The 16,381-nt window shown below is 35.4% G+C and overlaps 1 protein-coding gene across 1 annotated transcript in view; it reads right to left on the bottom strand.

Annotated features, from left to right (window-relative positions):
* sdc2 (syndecan 2) overlaps positions 1 to 15,464 on the bottom strand; it is a 53,960-nt gene extending 38,496 nt beyond the window's left edge. Inside the window, exon 1 of the mRNA XM_015357074.2 lies at positions 15,002 to 15,464. Coding sequence (XP_015212560.1) covers positions 15,002 to 15,061 — 60 coding nt within the window. The 5' untranslated portion in view covers positions 15,062 to 15,464. The remainder of the gene's footprint in view (positions 1 to 15,001) is intronic.
* Positions 15,465 to 16,381: the final 917 nt, after the last annotated feature.

The following is a 16,381-nucleotide window of genomic DNA, read 5'->3' as shown; positions in this document are numbered from 1 at the left end:
AAAATAATTAAATTACATTTTAATCACAAACAAATTTTAATTATTTTTCTACCAACATTAGGCAGTACAATTTATTTAAAGAAGAACATAATTTTTGTAGTGTACTTTTTCTACATTGGCTAAATCACAACAGACAATAGCAGGCAATAAAAGATTTTAAATTCATTAAACAGAGAAATCGTATGCAAGATTTACATTTAAGACCTTATGCTTGTTTTCTACATCTATTTCCAGGTCATCTATAGGAGTTACGTTACCCACTAGAATTGATTACATCTTAAGATAATCACAGATAATAATAACTGTTCTCTATAAATATCCACTGCAGTTTTACAAGCAGATTTTTTGTTTCAGGTTGTTCTACAGATTCATTTCAGACTCCTTCTTTGGCAATGTATTCAAAAAGCAGCAACTTATATTGACTTCCAGAAAAGCATTCAGCTCAGAACGCACGAAACATATCAAAAAGAAACATATACAAAGGTAGCTTTATTGATTTCCCTGCAAAAATGTTAAGCAGCTTGGCAGTGAAATTGCATTCTAAAATCACAATCCAGCAAAGCAGAGATACAAAACAAAAGAAAGTAAATTTCTCAGGTCACAAGCCTTATGAATGTGTATTCAGTAGTTTGCAGTTGTAATTTTTAAGTAACTCAAAGGATACAACACTATTACAAATACAGTAGGTACAGTATGTGGAGCATGCATGCCAGATCACACAACAGCACCTTCTCTGGCTGTTGACGGCCGTGCCCAAGGTATAGGGAAACAAAACTCACCCACACAATGATATCGCGTCATACGGAACATAAATGCATTCTACTGCACAGAGGTAAAAGACAGCAGTTCCAATGATGTGAAGGCACAAGTGGTATTCCTGCAATTTCTTGATAGACACGGGTGCTGCACTTGGGGCTGAAGACCAGAATCTGGCATATTAAAAGAACATCGGCTTCTTGTTGCGATTTCAAATACTTAGCTGTCCCCACCTCTAATGGTAGCTCTGAAGATTTCCACTACTCTTGAAATTCCACTTTGCTTTTGAATAATAGCTGGACTATCATTGTGCAAATTTACATGAAATTTTGGCTTTCTGCAAGGACAGTAATTCATCGGCAGCCTACCTTAACGCAAAAAAGCAGTGTTATTAGAAATAGCAGGACATAAATCTTGTTCTTGGCCACAGCAAGTGCAAATAATTACTATGTTTTTATATTAATTTTCTTCTGAATAGCAAAAACACCTGATCTGCATTTGTGGGCGAATATAAATAAAACCAAAACAAACAAAAAAGCAGATAATTAGTAAATGTTTTAGCACCCAGTACTAATATCATTTTACTTTGTATGAACAACAGTTAGGGGCTTATAAAGAGAAGCTTTTCAAATAATTGTCATTACCATGTTGGATTAGGTACATGGTACATGTCTGAAATAGACAATTCCACATAGAATCTTACAAAAAAATCTCATAATGAATACAACACCCATGATTGACATTACATTTACTTGTCTGCATTAAATATGTACCTTAACTAGCAATACATATTGGAGTTCAGTATGGGAGTGATTAATATCATTGTATTATTAAGTTGTTCCTATACCTGAACTCAAAGAGGAAGAAAACAAAATAATTTTAACTCCATATCATAGCATAGAGATAAATTACTTTTAATTTTTACATCAGAATTTTTCTCATCATTGGAGCATTTTATGATGTTTGATACACTTGTTTTCTACATTCAGTGATGTTATCATGCATCACAGTACTGGCATGTCTACGGTGTAATGCAGTAATATTCAGAAACGTAACGTTTGAAGTGCCAGAACTCATAGCACACTACAGAGGAGTTTGCCTGCCAGTGGAGGATTTATAAAATGCTAACTACAGGGGTGTGAAAAAATGTGAGCCTGTGATTCCTGAAATATATCTATAACCAGTATGACTTTGCTCTCTGCACAGTGATAAAGATGACTGGATAACATCTTTTTAATTGTTACAGCAACAAAACGTTGTACAATCTGTTATTTGATGTTTCTCAGATTTCATCAGTATGAATAAATTTGGAGAGCACTGTACTGACCAAATTGATAACAGACCACTGGCCAGGTTTATACCATTAGACTTTTGTGGGTTGTTTTTTAAAGAACTGTGCCCCTAATTCCAATTCATTAACTACATCATTACCAGATTAGCCAAGGAAAGAATCTGAAAGAGAACAGGGGGCAACAGACATATAACACGGTGATTAACACAAACCAATGGCTCAAGAGAGCTCAGGCTTACTAAACTAAACTGCCCCACAAAAAAAATGCCCTGCCCCCCATTCCAGATCCACCCCGTCCTTCCCCGTCACATAAAACCGGGAGAAAATAATTTTATCGGTTCAGTGGCTGATCTATTTCAATCCTCGCTGTGCAGCAATTGAATTCACATCCCCCCCATAAGAGGATTTGCGCTTGGGGACTTCCAGTGCCAAGATGCCGCTCAGAGAGAGGGAGTGAGCTAGGATATCCATGTTTTCATCTAAACTCAAAGTGACAGCTAGTGGAAAGGAGAAATTCCGACCTCGGGCAAGAGCAGCAGGTGGGAACCTTTTATCCCATTACGCAAAACTAATGCGGCATACATGCAGGCCTGTTTCCCCCACTTTTCATTCCTGCTTGTTTTTCTAATGTTCCTGAGCAGGCCATCCCGGAGAATAGATTTGTATGAAATAAACACAAGGGATTTCTTCCAACCCATCATACATTTTTACAGCATTTTCCTCTTCCCGTTGAAGAAAACAGCAGGCGACTGGTGAGGAACAAACAAACCTCCTTTAAAATTAGAACCAGGAGACAGTGACAAAGGGGCTGCCGCGTGTGATTACTGAAGAGTGTGACAATTTTCATTAGCTGCAGGAAACAAATACGAAAAGATTAATCGCGCGCCGTGAGGCGAGATTTCTAAAAAAGATTAACAACATTGCTTGGGTTCAGAAGTGAAGAGAAAAAAAATCAACGCATAGAAAGAACCTAATAACAAGAACTCAAGATATGCCATTTGTTTCACAAATTCAAGTTCACTACCAGCCAAAGACTACAACTGGAATATAAAATTTGCACATACATTTACATCATGATAATTGGCAACCCGCACTATATTGATCAAATTCTTCATTTCTGTTGCTTTTGGTGAACTTAATCTGTAACCACCACCAAGTGTGTCAGTGGACTTCATCTTCGTTTCACACTTCAAACATACTACAGCAAAGAGGTCACTTGATTTTTGGAATAATTCCAAATAGCACAATGATCCACTGGCATCCCTGAAGTCTGTTTAGTCCAGAATCTTCCAAATACAATCACTAAGCAATTATAAGAATTATACCATCCTATTTCTTTGTGATGTCCTGTAAAAACTAAACCTATTTTTATAAGGCTTTTACTCAAAAGATATCCAAACACACAAAGCATTTGTGAAGTACTACAGTATTTCAAAAGGTTACTGGTACAACATCAATCATTAAAGCTTAACAATAAAGTTTAGATTGCTGACTATGGACTAACTACATTAACTAACTGCAATGCAACAGTATACATTTTACAAGTAAGAATATCTGGTTGAATTCTTGCATTTGTAGCCAATTTAATGCGAGAGATTTTAAGTTTTAACAGAAGAATACTACGAATATGAAAACAGCCATAACAACAAAAATTACTGTGCAAATATCAAAAGGCTACTTCAGTAATGAAATAATAATCACAGTAGAAACCAGGCACTGTTTACACCATATTGTTAAGAAAGACCCAAGACAGAAATGTTCATGTACAGCTGGAAAAAACAACTTCTAAAACAACAGTGAAGGCTGCAACATTACGCCCATGCTTTTCCACACTTGTAAGGATAACCTTAAAACTTAGGCTGTTGAGTCCAATCAATTAAAGCTGGAGTTCTGCAGGTTGTACAGGCTTAACAGGTAGATCGGTAGTTTATCTGCAATATAGTCCAGTACTTTAGGTGTTTCTTGATTTAATTTTCCTGCTTATTAATGCTTACTTTCCTACATTTCCAATGCAGTTCACTATCATTATACACAAAAGCCAAACCATAAACTTTGAAGCTAGCAGACTTCAAGAAAACACCTGTTGGTGTTAAATGGTGAGGTTTTATTATAATCTAAGGTATGAAAACAAACTAGCTACATTTTTAACACACTTTATAATACACCACTTTTTTGTGGTATCCCAAGTGATTTGAAGCATTTCTGTTTTAATTGAACTTCTAGAGTTATTTCTCCAATGTTTAGGAGGATATCACCATAATAAGGGCATGCTTGTCATATGCTAAAAGAATAGCTTATAACAGGAAATGCAAAGTCTGTTTTTTTAAAAAAAGCTCCTTTAAAGCCTGTGCCCCAGAAGGTCCATTTATGTTGAGCTGTGAAAGTGCTTTACAGTAAAAACCTTGTGTAAATGGTTTAAAGCAATGATCCAGGGACCAAAGGTGATTCAGGAGCCTAGAACCAATATTTGTGTGCTCGGTGCAGTCAGATGTTGAAATTTGTTCCCCGTTTTTGAAAAAGTCCCACTGTATGCTGTTCCTTTAATTTACAATAAGAATCTAGGAACCTCTAGGAGACATCAACTGCAAAGTGACATGACTGAGAGCCTCTTGAATCCTGCAGATACAGGGTACCTCATAATTTTAATGAAATCAAATGTGTACTGTACGTGTAAAACTGAAGCTGACCTAACAACCATCCCCTTTTCTGCAGAGCGTGTTTAATCAGCTTTTTTTCCCCCCCACCAACTTTCCAGAGGAGCTATAAATATTTTAAATAAATACACACAGTATTGCTCATAAGGTCTGCTATTTGATGTCCAGTTATTTAGATGCATACATCTTATTTTATCTCAGCTTTTCAGCTGAGATACACAGATCATACATAAACAATGCAGTAAAAAAATGTCTCATCAAAAAATGGATGAAATAAATTGCTTTAACAAAGCCATATGGAAGGAAGTGAAGCAGGATGGGGGACAGAGAAAGTGATTGATGGGCCCAAATTTTCAATGCAGATATAATGCTATTACTTGGCTTTGATAACATAATGAGACTGTCAACTTCTGGTTATAATTTTGTAAATCATCCTATAACTGACTTGTCTGTAAACTGTGAGCTATCATGCCATACAGTATATGACAGCTTTACAGATCTGAACAGAGTGGTCGGTATACATTAATCAGTTGTCATGCATATGGAAATTTCTTCTTTATATCAACATACAAATCAAAGTTCCCATTGGACAATAGCATATCTGGATGCACTGCAGGGCCCAGGACTCAATGATCTAGAATTCAATTTCTGATCTTAGTCTTCTATTTATTTAATTTCCAGATAAGCTTAAAGATGCACTTCATCATCTCATAGTTTATTCAAGATACTGGACAATGTCCAGATATCCTAGTATCATTTAACACGCTATACGGTTTTCAGTAGTCCCTACTTTGAAATAAATGTTCATTGTAAGCCTATGTAAAGACTGGCGATGAAGATGTTGTAATGGAAGTGTGTAGCCTAAATTCAGCTAACTGGGAGTGTAACATTTTACTGAAAAGTGAGGGGGAAAAGTGACAAAATATGAACATCCTTTACAGTAGGTCTATATGTTTTAGAGGACATTATGTTTTTAATGTCCTGCAGTATAGTAAATAAAAATTCTAATTACTTTGCCTAAGAATCAGAATTTTGCCCAAGCTTACATGTTTCTTAAAAATACTTCCTAAAACAAATTTTCAAAATGATATATTGAAATGGTAAAGCAGCTGTTGTTAAATCCTAAACATTTCCTTTAGTTCCAGTTCCCTCTACAAACCAATCCCCATTTCCAATTCCAAAAATTGGAAAGTGAACCTGGAAATATGATCTGATTAGCTAAGATTTAACTTTGCTCCATAGAACTGTGAGGCAGCAGCACCCACCAACTGCTATACTAGCAGGCTACCCACATTGTAACAGTTCGTATTACAAATTTAGAACAGCTTTGCTTACACAATACTGAGCTCATTTTAAATGTGGAAAGAGGTCTCTGTTCCTCTGCCAAAAGTGAGCAAATATTTTAAAAGATACAAACCACCTATTCTATTTAATTTCAGCCAAACCCAGACAACATAATGAAAGCATAATAACCAAATAGTGAATTAAACTGCACATATTACCTCAAATTTAATCCAAACACTCCAAAGTGCAATGCAAATGTTAATGTAGCTTTTGCAAGTAATCTTCAATTCTCCAGAAATCAACATTCCACTTGCACTCGACTGGTCTGTGATATGGACTATCTACTAAACATATTTTTTAATTGATACTCAAAAAGCTTTGAATGTAACTTAATTACTAACCTTTGCACATTTCCAGATGGGTTCTTCCAGCTCAATTCAATCGTATAGAAGAGATGGCCCATCTGTAAAATCTAATATCTTCAAAGGCATTTCTGATCTTATTTTGGTAGAAAACGACTTCTTCAGAACCTTCATTGACAGAATTTGATAGCAAGAAAGATGATTAAAAAAAAGTTTAGAATAAATTATAATTATGGATTAATGATTCAGTTCAAATTAGCTAAACAAATAACAAAACTCAAGTATTTAATCATTAGGTATAACAGTTTCCCTTTAGGCCTCTGAAAACACCACCTTCTACCTTGTGAATACCAGTACCTCCTAATTGTCTAAAGGCTTTATTTCTTAAGAGCATGACTTTAAAAACTGCTCAACTTTACAGCTGCATGTTTGCTTGCAGCATTCCAATACCTCTCAAGCAGTGAAAACAAATAACCTGCTGCAAAGCTGCTTATTATGTAGAAAAAATTGTCAGTTACATTCCCAGATCATAATCATTAGCTTTCCCAGCTGCAAATAACTACAGGTGCAAAGAGACAATGTTCAGACACTCAAAACAACCTGCTGAAACATGAAACCAAGGAATTGTCTTCAGAGATGTTTATTGTCTGGCATACCTCAGGATAACACAAAACCTTCCATACAGCCAGAACTATACGGTGTACTGAGAAGAGAGCTAATATACAAAAAGTAATCATTTTCAGACCACCATGACAGCAGAACATGAACCCTGTACTGTGCACTTAATACTTGAAGATAACGATTTGTGTGACAAACAAATTAACAAAGTCCCTATGATTTCACATAAAATGATAACACTTTTATGGATAATCTCTGTAGGCTTTTAAACCCATTCTTATGTCACGATAAAAAAGGAAATTCAAAGGAGGTTTATCTTTTCAATTTTTCAAGTACAAATACTACAGAAAACAGGATAATAATATGTGCTTTTTAATGTGACTGTGTGCTATTAACCTTAGCTAAAGCATGAAAATTAACCTCAAACTCACTTTTCTGGTACTTATTGAAAAACGAATTCCTTAGAATACTTAAAGCAAGGTCTTCAAAATAAACTCCTAAGTACTAAATTACACACTAACATGACAGTTTAATTTTCATTTTAAAATTCTGAGCCTTCTTTACAGTCTGGTGTTAATAAAGAGTCCATTAGCATAGATTAATTCCAGGCTTTTAGGCTATTACAGAAATTTGACTAAATGCAGTAAATTCTGCATTAGGTCATGAAAGGGCAATACCTTTAAAGTCATTAAAGATAATGGATATTATAAACAACTCTCTCATCCTTTCAATTCTTGCTTCAGATCAGGTCCCTAACGTTGAAAGCTTTTGTCATTCGTTTTTCTTTTGTTAAAAAGTGAGAACATCTGCCAACAGAACAGAGACAACTGCAATGCAGTTAGGAACAAACCATCTGGTTTATGATGATTCAGTGTAATTACTTGGTTTTGTTAATATAAAAGTAGGAACTCGCTTTCCCTTAGATACCATGACCTGTTCTCATAGCAGTTGTTTAGCATCCTTGATTGTAAACTCCACTTGCCTGTTAAGTAAATATGGCTGTTTTAGTTTATTTTCACAACACCCACAGTATAAACGCTCAGGATCCGGATGGGGAAATGGGCCATTATGCCCTTTGTTTTCTTTATGTCAACATGATATTGCACTCAAGTCTTTGGGTTGTACATTATTAGGAATACAGACAAGACCCAAATGATGTATTACTTTGACAGAACTCCAAACGCAAAGAGCTACTGTAAATGAGAATTAATTTGCATATACGTTAGGGAGAAGAAATTAAAATGACTTTTGACTACTGTAAGAAACGTGAGAAAATTTCTACAGTACCACAAAACATATTTTACTCATCTATCCAGCACAGCAAGGCAAAAGTGGAAAAAATAATTCTGCAAAAATACAACACCAGCCTTTTGTAAAGTAGTTCCATTCACTTCAGGATAAGACTAAATGTTTAGGAAATTGGTACATGGAGGATTTGGGGAAGTAGGCCACTTATGTATGCACAGAGACCTTTGCAAAGATGACTAAACTCTTTTACCTTCTGAATCGAGAAGAATTTTGACACTGGTCAAAAGATTGCTTTCATCTGAAGGGGGTCAATTCAATGTGTACAGAGTAACATCTACTTTCAAAGCTAGAGAGAGGAAACTATGCAAAACCTTATTTGCAACTTCTTCTGAAATAGTAACAAACTAACATGTTATAGGCTTATTCCATGCTGAAAAGATAAGAAAAAAACACAACATTTCGGCTGTGGAGCCTTCTTCAGGTGAGCTCACACCTGAAGAAGGCTCCACGGGTGAAACTTTGTGTTTTCTTTGTTCTCTTTTCAGTATGGAATAAACCTATTGTTCCTTTGCAGCCTACACATGCTGACACAACTACCCACCTGAACTACAAACAAATATGTTGTTCACTTGTTACATCTTATGTTTAGCAATGGAAGCACTTCAGGAAAGAAATATACATTTCATGGTTCCAAGAGATCCAAATAAACTCAATATTTAATAGTTATAAATTCAGGAGATGGGTGTGCATATACAGTCCAATTAAGTAGTTACTAAAGGGACTGTGGATACAGAAGCCTGAAGCTGATTTAAGCAATGTCAGATAAGATATTTATGTTTCAATAGTGAGCCGCACAAGCTTATTGACTTCTACACTGGATTTTCTGTACATCAGGGAGCCTTGCACAAGTTTTAGCACTATGAATTCACATTAGCGTGAGCTTTAAAAAAAATATTCTGGTGCAGAGGTAAGAGATTTCACACAGATATGACAGAGGTGCAGGGAAAAAAACAAGACTTCACAATATTGGTCCTTGTGGGAGTTCAAGATATTCAGAACTATTAGTTACTATAAAGAAATAGCCTAAATGATGGGCAACATAAAACAATGTAGTGTTTTGTTTCCTGTTTCAATAGCATCTTGTGCTACAGTGACTTAGTAACTCTTTTAAGCTGCTTCTGGATAATGAAGATGCACTTCTCACAAGTGCTAACAATCAAATTGTGCCTTTTGAAGCTCCACTACAAAGATGAAAGGGTGCTCTGCAAGTGTTTGATCTCCCCATCTGACATTAAAATAAAAGTAAAAGGCCTCTTTGTTAGCAATCAGTTGCAAACTATTTTTAGATGGACTAACACAACAGTCAGTCAGATCAAACTACATACATGTCACCATTTCCATTATATTGCAAGTCAATATAACAGTCAAACAATGTAATCAATAATTAATACAGATGTCAAGCAGTGTACAGTACTAGCTTTTTATTCTTCATGAACATGAAGAATGTTAATTTATTATGTTAAAGGGATATAACTATCAATAACTGATATATTACTATAACTTTGTTATAGTATCTACACCCTACTCAGACTGCAGATATCACCACATCCACAGATGAGCTGCCATCAATTTGAAAAGTGACAAGCTTCTTACCAACTGCTCAGGTTTTACACTGGTGAACAGAACAGGTACCCACTGCAGACATTCCCTTACAGCCACATTGGTAACTTAAAGAAACAGGACAGTAAGTAGAGAGCAGATCAACATCTTAACAGTACAGTGTAACCTTAGCTTGGTACAGCTCCACAATAGTTAAGAGATTAAGCCTGGTTAAATTTAACATATTCATCAAAACCTCATTATCCAATGACATCTTCCTAAAAAATAAACAAAAGTCTCATTAATATTAAGGCTGTCAAAGTGTAGTCGACAGCCCTGCAGCAAGTCAGTATAAGCATATGGCTTTGTGATCATCATCCTTTCCATAATATGCTGACTGCTCACATACTTTACAGCAATAAAGGACAAATGAAAACAGAGAAATCAAACAGAATTTGCCACCACAGAAATTAGGTTTGGCAGAAAAGCAATGCAAAAAAACAGACTGTGTAACAAAATGGCTTACTTTTCAGTGCTCCCATTTTCAAACCTCAGTCCCAAAGTTTCCATTTGCTAAGCTAATTAAGAACAAAAAAGACAGGAAAGGTGCACAGTTTTAAACTCCTTTCTGATTTTTCACAAATTCATATGGCTAACTGTAACTACAATTAGCCTACACATTCTGTTTACACAGATATATGAAACCAAGGCTTTCAATTCTATTCTCAGCATACTGCATTTTGTCAAGTTAAAAGAGATGCCTAGTACTATTCTTATTATTTACAGTATTGTAGTAACTCGTTGTGTGTTTTCAATTACATTCTTCCTTTTTATTTGATACAGAGCTTATCCTTATCCTTGTGTGTTTGATCAAAACCCACACTGGAATGTGTAATTGAGCTCTCTCCCAGAACCTTAAAGGGACTTTAAGGGCCATTTCCAACCAGAAATATTACTCTACTTTCAAAAACCCACCAGAACTCTAATGGCTAAATATAGACTCAAAATGCATCCCTGTCCTAACGACTCAGTTTACAAACCACACAGGGGAGTGAGCCTCTGTTTTGTTATTTTTCTTCAAGGAATAACCATAGCACTTCCCCCTTTATGTCGTATATCTAAGGACCACATAAAAACCTCTTCATTCAAAGGGCAGCCCAAGTAATTATAAAACACATGTAATATATAAAACAAGAGCTTGAAGTTGTTTCCTCTGGGGAAGGGAAAGAACTGATGTTGGCAGTTTTTTAAAAAGATGACATAATACAGTTGGTAGACACAGGAATATAAAATACTGGTAAATTACTGGCACTGGGGCATTTACGCATTTCATGCTAAGGATGGAACCATCCTCATTATTAATTAATATAATTGATTAATATCAATACAAAACCAAGTTATTATATTATTTATTATAACTATAACGTTGTTCAAAAATTAGTTAAATTCATATTGTGGCGAGTATGAATAAAATGTAATGCAATTTAAAAGTCATGACAGAGCCACCCACTTTTGTGTTAACCCAAAACTGTATTCATGGACACAAACAACTATAACTATATTTTTCTAACATATGAGGACTTCAATAAGAGTGTCTATTAGCACAACTGCCTCACTAGTCCAAGGTAGAGGCAGTGCAGTTTTTCATTTGGAGGATTTATTCAGGTAGAAGAATCAGATGGAATCACTGAGAAAATTGAAGATAAAGCCTGGAGCAAAAACTGCATTTGATGTTCCTCGGAATGCTTGACTCCTTTTCACAGTCTTGTCTTCCTTTTAAAGAAGACTGTAGGGCAAGAAGAGGATTAACTGCAAAAAAAAATATATGCGCTAAAGCTTATGCTAACTTTGTTCTTTTGCTCTCAGAGAGGGAAATAAAACAGCTTTTAAATCTGATGTGAAGACGCATCTGTGCTCTTTCATGAAACAATACTATTTATCTATATCAAAAAGTCCAAGTTGTGAAATTACTTCACAAGCAACAGCTAGAAGAAAATACTTGAAGCTTTATTGTGAACCTTAGGCTACTTTGTAAAGTTCTGCTCAGTTTCTCAATACTTGGTTCAGCTGTGATTTTTATTGGCTATAATCCTTATTTCTAGATGAAAACCACAGAAATAAGAGATCATCCTGCATGAAACAACTGTGCTTTCATATTAGAGTCTCACTCCTGAGAAGGTCCAGAAGCAAAAAAACCATTGATTTTAACAGAAAAAATATCAGAAGTGTGTTTTCCAAAAATATTAACATTGGACCGACGCAGCTTTGAGTAAAATGTTGAGTATGCAACTAGTTTCATACACTCAGTTCTTTCTTTTCTGGTCAGCATGTGAAAGCATGTGTCCAGCCCAGTGCTTGCAACTCCAATTTTACAGAGGTGAGTACTGTCATATCCACCCACTTTTTTCTTTCTTTCAACAGAGGATGAACCAGACTGGTACAAAAACCTATTGTAGAACTAAGAAATCTAAATCTACCCCTCCAACTCAAAGATCAAATTTTGTCAATGACAAGATTAGCTTTTACGTGTTTTTTTTTTAATACTGAATCACATGCAATATCACAGAAAAAAATAAAAGTGACTTAAACAAAAAATTCTGTGACTCTACAAAATATCGCAGGCACATTTTTATGAATGTATAATGTTAAGTGAAAGAGGGGTCTAAGTCGTTTGTTTTTTAATGCATTTTATTACACTACATTAAATAACATAGCTGCATGCATAATAAAAAATAATTTTGTAGCATAATAAAAAATAATTTTGGAGCATTTTCAACATTTGACAGTGATTAATCTGTAATCTGTAATGTAAAATTAATTTTAAAAATATAGGTGCTTAAAATAATTTTTCAGGTTCGAAAAAAAATGATCCCATATGAACGCTGCTTTATCAAAAAGCATTAAAACTGAAAAGACGTTTGATAGGTGTCCTTAATCTTTACCTGTCATAGCTGTAATGTTTCATTATGCTCCATAGAGAGAGGGCCCAGAAATTGGGGCCTTAAAGATCCATGACTTAACGTCATTCTTCATCACTAAACACACTGAACTTCAGTCTCTCTGGGTGTTGCTTCAAACAGGTTTTAGTCAGCAGCATATGCAATCTTTCATCAGAATGTAATATTCCTAAATGAGTTACAATTACCAAGATATAGTCTTTTAAATAATTTAATTGTCTGACAAATTAATTCATGTTTTTTATAATTTATACTTCTTTATTCAGTTGTGTATTTTTGGCTGAAATACCTACAGCAGCAGTTTCTCATCTGGGATTTGAACCCACAGCCTTCCAATTAGGAGTTCAGGGTTGCTAACCACTTCTCCCACAGTTACCTTCCATGTTGCCATTTAACTAGTAGTAAACTGTCGTTTAAAAAACACTAAACCCACACATCAACACCTGCAATGAGTTCATAATTTACATAACTGGACAAAAGCAAGCAAATCTAGACTAGCACAGACACCACCACTATCTCACATCTCCTATTCCTGTATGTGTGAGGTTACCAAGCCCTAACCTTTTTTTTCCCCCATCTCAATTTAAAGTTTATTTTATTCATAAGTTTAAATTTGTCTCCAAAAAAATCAAAGGACACTTGGAACCTTTGAGGTTACAAAAAGCACAGCTCTCCAAAAATCATTCTATTAAAATTCCAATTTAAAATATTGACTCTTTATAGACACCAAATTCTTGCATTAGCTCACCACATATCTGCAGTTCACTACAAGATAAATCAAAGTAATGTACAATTAAACTTACTCAAGGGCTATGTTTACAAGTTTCAGAGCAAAGGGATGAAGGAAACTTTCAAAGCAATGCATTTTAAAACTATTACAAATGGTAAACGTTATTCTGCAAATGCTTAGAAATTACCTCTTCTACTAAATTTAGGTCGGCAAAGTCTATAACTGATCGGAAATATTATTTCAAAAACGTTTTCTAGCAACATCTTATTGAGAGCTTATTTTTTATTAAAACAATCCTAAACAACTGTAATGTGTTATACTTTGCTGAAACCATTACACATAATACTGTAACTTACAGTATATTTTCATTAAAAAAAATCACCTGTAATTAAAGGATTCGAGGCAGACGGGTACATAAAGTTACTGATTACTTCATACTGTAGCCTATGGTGCACTCATTTCTAGAAAACTGGCATATTAATGTAAATAAAACTGATGCTTCAGCAGACAATGGAGCAGTGAACCAGAATAAACACTGAAGTTGCTTCTTCTATGTACAGTAGGCACGTATCCTATCCAAGTAAAATTACATCACTGTGCTGTTGTCCAGATTTGCAATGTCTTTGATGTATCTCCTATTACCGTACACTGTAGTACTTGTTACGTGTCCTTCGTTCATTCAAAACACACATTTGCTAGTTTCATTATGGACTCAAAGCATTAATCATTTCAGATCAGAACGAAGACAAACAAAAGTAGGTGAAGTGCTGGGAATTAGTAGCTTAACGTCTATGGATGTACATGATCACTGATATTCCAGCTCTTATTATTATCGGTAAATAGGATATGGTTAAATTAACCATCATACTTGTAAATGTACACACCTTTTAAGCTACAGTATATCATACATTTTAAGTTTACTTTAAAATCACAAGCTTCCCCTTTTACTCTAATCCTAAATTTAAAATGAGGTCGAAATGCATTCCAGAGATAGCATGGATCTTTGTAAAAAAAAGGACATTTGAAAGGAAGCACGCAAAAAAGCGTTTTTCGTCTGTTCTTTCACGAACATTAATACCATATTACATTATAAAGGGCGCAGAATAAAACATCTATTCTCTGCAACAGACAGTGAAAGAACCAAGAACCCCATCAACATAATTAAAGTTTGACATTCAAAGCGTCCAAACTTACAACATACAGTTTAACTATAAGACGTTCAAATTAAGTTGATAACATATGTTTAAACATGATAAGACGTCGCAGATATGTTATCTCCGGGTTGTTTGCTGTTTTTTTTTTTGCAACACTGTAATAATGTAACGCTGATAGTAATAATATTATTATTATTATTATTAAATGCGAGTAGTAACAGTCTTTCACTTATTGTGGCATAAACTGAACGGCTCGGCTCTTCATGTTACGCGTATCACCCAAGCAACAGTCAAAACTTTCCCCCTTAAAGGAGACTTAAATAGCCATGTTGAGCTATTAAAACTTACCCTTTCCCCCGTAATAAAGGACGCCAGGACGACAGAAAAGATTATCCAAACGTTCCTCATAATTCCTTTGACAAATGAGCGTTGCTGGAAACAAAACAAAAACAAAATCTCTCTCCTGTACAATTCCTCCAAGCACGGCGATTCGTGTACTTCTGCTCCCCACTTGTTTGTTCCTCTCTCTCCCACTATTCTCTCTCTCTTTCTGGAATCCCACCGGATACGTGTTGCTTTTTTTTATTCCTCCGCGCACTTTTTTTTTCCTGCTCAAACCGCACACTGAGCATCAGTTTAGGGATATTAAACAAGCCCTAGTCATTCTCACTTCCTCACAGAGCGTCGAAAAGTTTTCTTAGTATGAGCTTTTTCCTTTTGTGGTGGTGGTGGTGGGGGGGGGGTTGTTTCTTTGTGACAATAAGTCCATTAAGCTAACATGTGCAAAGCCATAGCACGCAGTGTGTTGCTGAGCTCGGAATGCGACGCCTACAGCAGAAAGAACAGAAGAAAAGGAGATCTTCTCAGTGATTGACAGATGCCCTGACCAGATGCATGCATCACGCATCGGGGAGAGACGGTTTTTTAAAAAACTTGTAAATACTAAAATGACTCCTGCTATTAATAAGCAGGGAGAAAGCTGAGCTGCAGCTTGCCTCACTTCAATGTTTCCTCTAATGTGTCGCTTAGTCGTGGTATTGGCTTTTCAGAATTCAGGCTGAAGCACTTTATTTTTTTTATTTTTCTTTATAGAGGCTCTTATAATAATGTACATGTAGTTCCAACCAAAAAAGTCGCCCCAACAACAAAGACATGATTTCATCATAACACCCTGCCAAGTGGCGAGATATGATTCCTTTGTTGTTTTTGCAGAAAGGTTTAAACGATTAACGTGTCGGTGTCGAGATTCGTTTTATGGTTTGGTTAATAATGCAGTTTGTAAATCCATCTTTACCAAACAAACGATAGCTGGAAAGCCTGCTGTTGGCGAGGGCAAACCTGATGCTGAAAGAAGTTGTTACTCCACAAAACCTTTTTCGTTTAAAGCAACAGGTGGGGTCATCTGCCTTTGGGAAATATCATCCCGCAAAGGATATTTTATTCTTAAATTCAGGTTTGGAAATGTTAAAATTATAAAAAATATTGTTTTTTTGTTCTTGTTTGTACTGTTCAACACAACTAAATTCAGATGAGTTTTAATAGTATTAAGCATCCTGAGCGTTCTGATCTTATTTGGTTATCAGATTGTGTCTCCACCTAGTGGTTACTGGAAGGCTAAAGTTTGAGCCGAGAGTGAGCGTGGAAAATCAGTTAAAAATAATTGGAATCCACTTTCTTATCGCTCGTGTTATGACAATGTAAACGATAGGCTGATGAATTAAGATATCT

Source organism: Lepisosteus oculatus, chromosome 10, assembly GCF_040954835.1.
Source record: "Lepisosteus oculatus isolate fLepOcu1 chromosome 10, fLepOcu1.hap2, whole genome shotgun sequence".
NCBI classification, from domain to species: Eukaryota; Metazoa; Chordata; class Actinopteri; order Semionotiformes; family Lepisosteidae; genus Lepisosteus; species Lepisosteus oculatus.
This window is presented reverse-complemented; position numbering and strand designations above follow the sequence as displayed.